A 6078-nucleotide genomic window follows, 5' to 3' on the forward strand; every position below is an offset into this window, starting at 1 on the left:
CCCCCCAATAAATGTGGCGACGCGCACTAAGCAGGCCCACCCGTCCGTACACAAGACACCACTTACTTTCACAGTGCTTAAAAATGTTTCATTAAGGGCATTTATATAATTACAGTAATACTCAAGCTATGATTTCGAAATAAGTGTAACAAGCAAGACAGTTAAAGATAAATCTTCATGTTATGTTTACTTCGGTAGGTGGCGGTGTTGTTACACTTTTAAACTTTAGGCCGGGAGGAAACCCGGGGCTTTAATCCGGCAGAAAATGTGCCACTTTTCGCGCGCCGTACATCTTTTAGTTGACATCGAAAGCAGTCCCTATTTGACATTTCAGTCAACAATGACGGAAATCGCTATTTTACACAATTGAACTAAATATTACATTTACAAGGGAGTGCTTTTTATAGCTGCATACTAGCCAGGAAATGGATCCTCTTAAATCTGGCATGGAGATTTTTTTCAGGTTATAAAAAGTGGTCCCAAGTGTATACTGCTAAAATTATCATGATCTTGGATCAACAATGTTACAAGGGGATGCTTTTTTGGGGTGGACCCTCTGCCAGGAAAGGGATCCCCTTATCCCTACTTCACCATGTTTACATATGTGAGCCAGACAGCACTCTTAATGTCAAGGAACACATGGGTTATCAGACTATTCAGGACGATACCAAAATAATCTGACATGATAGACCTTTAGTCAGGGTTTCATGGAGCATTTCAGATGCTACATTGTCATTCTTCAACTGCCACACTACAAGGCCTGTTCCTTCTTCCTGACACACATAATTTGGGTGTAAACAAATCCTTCCATGTTCACGTCAGGTGTACTTGCTCATTGTCTAAAATTCAGTGTGCCATTTACTTTTACACAGTTACTGAATGCAAGTTTCTTAGATTCTTTTATGTTCAGTTTTTTTAATAGACCAGAAGTAGTCACTACGCTGACTGTGTATATGCTAATGTTTATCTTGTGTGCAGTGTGGTCTGATGTTAATTGGCACTTTCATAACCAAAGAGATACTTTAAGTACTGTATACTAAACATGTGTACTGAAAAGCAACACAATTAAACACTAAATGTAACCAAGTTTACAATTTTAATAGATTTTGGTTAAAAATAAAATTGCAATGTGCAAAAGTGCAGAAAAAAAAGAACTACAATTAAAATCCAATGACAGTAAAAAAAAAAAATAGCATACCTCTCTCATTAAAGTTTCCTGTTTATATAAAAATATGGACACGTGTAAAAAGAGGCAATAGCCTAGTTGATGGAACAGAAAAAGTTTATTTTACAACACAAAAATAAACAACAACTCAATCAATAACTAAGGTATAATGGCATTGGTATCTAATAGCAAAGACCCCAAAATGGTAAGATAGCGTTAATGTAAATTAATGATGTTAGGCTATTAGTAACGTTACCATGTTTTTGGAACAGAAGTTTATTTTACTTACAGATGTACCCAGCATCCACAAGCTTTTAACTAGGTAGTGTTAGCTATCTAGAGAAATGTCGCTATTAACGCGGGGAATCCGGCTATTGTTGGCTAGCTAGGTTTACTGTTGAATTAAAACGAGCCATTTAACTAACCAAACTTAGCTAGTTAACCTTAGTTAGTTAACTGGTTAGCTAGCCCAGCCTAGTCAGTTAAGCTTAGTTAGTTAGTTCACTAATTAGCCAACCAATCGTAGCTAGTTAAGATTAGTTAGTTAGTTCACTAATTAGCGAACCCAGCTTAGTTAGTTAGTTCACTAATTAGTTAGTCCATCTTAGTTAGTCAGGTTTAGTTAGTTAGTTCACTAATTGGCTAACCCAGCTTAGTTAGTTAAGCTTAGTTAGTTAGTTCACTAATTGGCTAACCCAGCTTAGCTAGTTGGTTAACTAGTTAGCTAACCAATCTTGCTTGTTTGACGCGTCTATTTATCCAGCTAGTTATCTGGCCAGTGACTGCTTATTGTAAAATACTGTCATGAAAAATACCTTTATCTTGCTGTTTCTTCCTCATCTTCAGTTTTCTTCGCAGGGTAGAGGACCGTAACCTTACGTCGAAATGCTAATAAGTGCGCATGCGCATAAACGAGACAGCGGCATCGGTAATTAATGCAAGCAAAGCATTAGCCAGCACGATAACGTAATAATATATGCGCTTTAGTATGATTACCATTCACATAATATATCTCCAAAATATATATTTTATAGCAGGCACTTAGTTCGCTTATGCGACCCTGTATGTGAAGTTCCAACTCTAATCTAACACACTTGGTCCAGTTAACCAGCTCTTTCCCAAAAGCATTGTATCGTTAAGATCATCTTAAATGGCAGAGAATTTAAAGATGATCTTTGTTTTATGATGCTTTTAGGGAAACCTGCCTAGAGCAATAGTCTCCAGGACTGCAGCTAACCCTCTAAAAGAGACTACACATTATAGTGCACACAGGAGCTCTCAAGGACTGGAGCTGGACACTCCTGGTCTGTAGTGTCCACTCTGTATATAGACTGTATACAGCATCTAATCTGTGTCCTCTTTAACATGTTTGCACTCATACCCTGTATTCACCCAGTAGACCCCTGTTATGTAATCATTGCATACATGGGCCCTAAATAGATGTTTCAATTTGTATTACATAGAATGTCCAGTGCATTGGTGTGATTCAGGAAAATATAAATATAAGGATCTTGGATTAATTTTTAGCAAGCAACTGATGAGCTGGGTCAGTATCTCCAACCCAGTCTTAGCTACTCAAACCCAGTCCCAGTTGCTAAAGCATGAGTCAGCCTACCTAAACCCCTCTCCATCTACTCAAACCCAGTCCCAGTTACTCAAACACAGATCTACCAACCCAAACCCCTCTCCACCTACTCAAACCCAGTCCCAGTTACTCCCCACCTACTTAAAACCAGCTTCATCTCATCCAACCCAGCCATAATTGCTCCCCGCATACTTAAACCAAACCTGCTCTATTTAAAGCCCCAGTGCCACAACTCTGTACAATAAAGTGCTTTCCACACATGGATATGATCGATTGGTAAAATGAATTGGATGTATTACAGTAGTCAAAAAACTACACTATGCTATAAGAGCTAGAAAAAAAAAAACACAACACTGCCATCGAGCAATAATCTTGCAAGAATGTTACTGGACATTTATTAAATAAATAGCAGCATCACAAAAAAAGATAAATGTGTAAATGTTTCAGAAATGAGAAGTGCTCTGAGTAAACACTCACAGGTTTTGGTATAAAATGGCATTTGTAATACATAATGAGTGCTAAAACTCTACACAGTCACAGAACAGCAAGCATTTACAGCGATTTACACAACACATTCCTGTAACGCTTCAGAGCACGTGGACTGGATCTGGCAGAGCACGCTTGGCCTGGCATGCCCCAACCATAACGGACACAGCATGTTTCTATTCTCCTCTCCTGCGCATTGTCACTCTGTGTCAGCTAATCTCAACGCTACTGAGTGACCTCCCCAGCCACAGGAGACAATCGGTCAAAGCTTGAATCTGTGGGGAGAGCAACATCTACTGTGTGTGTGTGTGTGTGTGTGTGTGTGTGTGTGTGTGTGTGTGTGTGTGTGTGTGAACCCGCGACCTGTCTCGGCCTTTCCACAGACCCCTGGACACTGTGGTAGGGTTCCTGGGCCATTAATGAAATGCTCTGGTCAGAAATGAGCTCTAAAATTCGAATTGCATTCCATTCCACAAATTTGTCAAAGGATGCACGGTTACAGGTGAGTGTTGTCTCTGAGATGGTCTTGTCAACTTGAGGTTCTCTTCTTAACCATGAGGTTCTAAGAAATGAGGACAAAATGTCCCAAATCCCACATCTCCAAAATGTGTGTATTATTATGCATAGATAGACCTATTTTCTACCAACAATGTGAATATATATTGAAGCGAGAGTATGTAATGTATAGCGTAACTTTATCAAAGCTTCAATGTAACAGGTGTAGATATTTAATACCTGACATTTTAAAAAATGTAGGTCAGCCTCCTTTTGCTGCTTCGTCACAAGTAATCTGAAATTTTTGTAAACGACCACATGAGGGTGCTATAACTCTCTCGTTGGAATCCTTACTGCGTAGTTAATGGGACACACTGTGTAGTACTTATTATTATGAAACCAGAATAAGTCATGCAACATCGTTTTTGGCATTCCAGTATCTTATCCTGTTTGAACACATCAAGGAAGTATGTTTTCATTGTTTTTATCACACAGATGTTTAATTTGTACGTAATTCCTGCACAATGCTTGAAGTGCCCAAACGCATTTGATTACGAACGGCCCCAAGTGCTGCAAATCACTCCCCAACATGCCAGAATGGATGTGCCACGACAGATGCTGTAGCGACAGCCATTCACAGTGCTGGGGAGTGTTGGGATGCTGCAGGCCCTTGAGGGACATAACAGGGAGGACAAAGAGGCATCCCATCCTGGTGCTCGTGTCGCAGCAGAAGAGGTGGCTATCACCGATCAGACGGTGCTGGTGAGCTCGGCGAGCGCGTGGCAGCTGTTGACGGCGAGCCCGGGCTGCATCTCCAGCCTGAGCTCCGTGTCCGTGTCGGGCGGCTCCAGGTTCCGAATCCCGTTCCGGCCTCCGTTCCGGCCTCCGTTCCGGCAGTTACTGTTCCGGTCGACGGATGCCTTCCCGCAAATCAGGAGGGGTGTGACGGTGGAGTGGGAGGGGCAGGGGACGTGGATAGGGATGGGCTTGAGCCGCACGCCTTTGTACCGGCAGCGCATGTAGCTGGAGAAGGCCCGCCTGTAGGTCTTATTGAAGAGCGTGTAGACTAGAGGGTTGACCCCCGAGGAGATGTAGCCCACCCACACGAAGACGTTGAGCAGCTCGGACAGCAGCGGCTCGTCGCATGCCTCGCGGCACAGCACGGACAGGACGTTGGTGATGAAGAAAGGGCACCACATCAGCAGGAAGAGGAAGAACACCACGCCCAGGACCTTGGATGCCCGCCGCTCGTTCTTGATGGCCTGCATCATGCCCCGGCGTCCGTGGGCCCCACCCGGGTCTCGCCCGGCAGGCGAGCTGAGCTGAGACGGAGTCTCCGAGCTGGCCACGATGGAGATGCTGTCGGAGAGCGCGGCAGGGCTGAGGGAGTTCCCATCTCCCCCCATCACCCGGAGACAGTTCAGACTGCTGCGCCGCGACGGGGCGGGGGGCGGGGCCAGGTGCGAGGTGGGCGGGGCCTGGGGCTGCAACGGCTGCTGGGAAGAGGCTTTGGCCTCGTAGAGGAAGACTGAGGCCTGACGTTGCAGGGCCTGGACGGTGAGGCAGTAGGTGACCACCATGATGACCAGGGGGATGAAGAAGGCGACGAAAGATCCAACCAGCACGAAGCGCTCCTCGTTCAGCACACAGCTGCCGCTCACAAACACTTTGTCTTTGTTACGGAGGCCGATCACTGGGATGGGCGTGGAGATCCCTGAGACATGGAGAGAGAACGGAGCAGACGCAGAGGAGAGAGAGAGAGAGGGGATAAGAGGGGGAGACAAAGAGGAACAGAAGAAAGAGAGAGAGAGGAAGGGAGGGAGGAGAGAAAGAGGGGGAGGAGTTAAGCTATTAAAGCTGCGTAACCAACAAGTAGCGTAACTGTTCTGGTTCCACCCAACCCAAGGCTGCTGCCAGTGACCAGGGTGTACATGCTATAACTACCCAGGAGAACGTCTTATATTTATTGTGGCCGTTCACCAGGCTGCTCTCCAGGGAGTACGGTTACAATTAATTAATATTCCACAGACACTGATGGGGAGAGCTAGTGGCTGACAAAAAAAAATCACCTTAGTTCCTTTATCTCTGCAGACATCGCCGTCCAGTGGCTAGATAAGCGCATATTCTATTCAATTAGAGATGATGAACCAGAGCCAGAACAGATGGAGGTTTAATTCTGCTTTTAAATCAAAATAGGAATCAGATAAACAATGGGCTCACGTTCAAAACAGATGGAAATTCAACCAGCACTCGAGTCACATGTTCTGTTTTCTTAATGGAAGTAGCCCTCGGTATACGTGTTTGGGAGCTGCAACGCCGGTGATGGCTTAACACAAGGTAAAAACTA

At 44.3% G+C, this 6078-nt stretch overlaps 1 protein-coding gene across 1 annotated transcript in view; it reads right to left on the reverse strand.

Moving 5' to 3' along the window:
* Nucleotides 1–3117: 3117 nt before the first annotated feature.
* htr2cl1 (5-hydroxytryptamine (serotonin) receptor 2C, G protein-coupled-like 1) overlaps nt 3118–6078 on the reverse strand; it is a 69987-nt gene continuing 67026 nt past the window's right edge. The window contains exon 4 of the mRNA XM_035520063.2: nt 3118–5445. Within this exon, the coding sequence (XP_035375956.1) occupies nt 4481–5445 (965 nt within the window). The 3' untranslated portion in view covers nt 3118–4480. The remainder of the gene's footprint in view (nt 5446–6078) is intronic.

This window comes from Electrophorus electricus, chromosome 13 (assembly GCF_041902795.1).
Source record: "Electrophorus electricus isolate QZ-2024a chromosome 13, ASM4190279v1, whole genome shotgun sequence".
Taxonomy (NCBI): Eukaryota; Metazoa; Chordata; class Actinopteri; order Gymnotiformes; family Gymnotidae; genus Electrophorus; species Electrophorus electricus.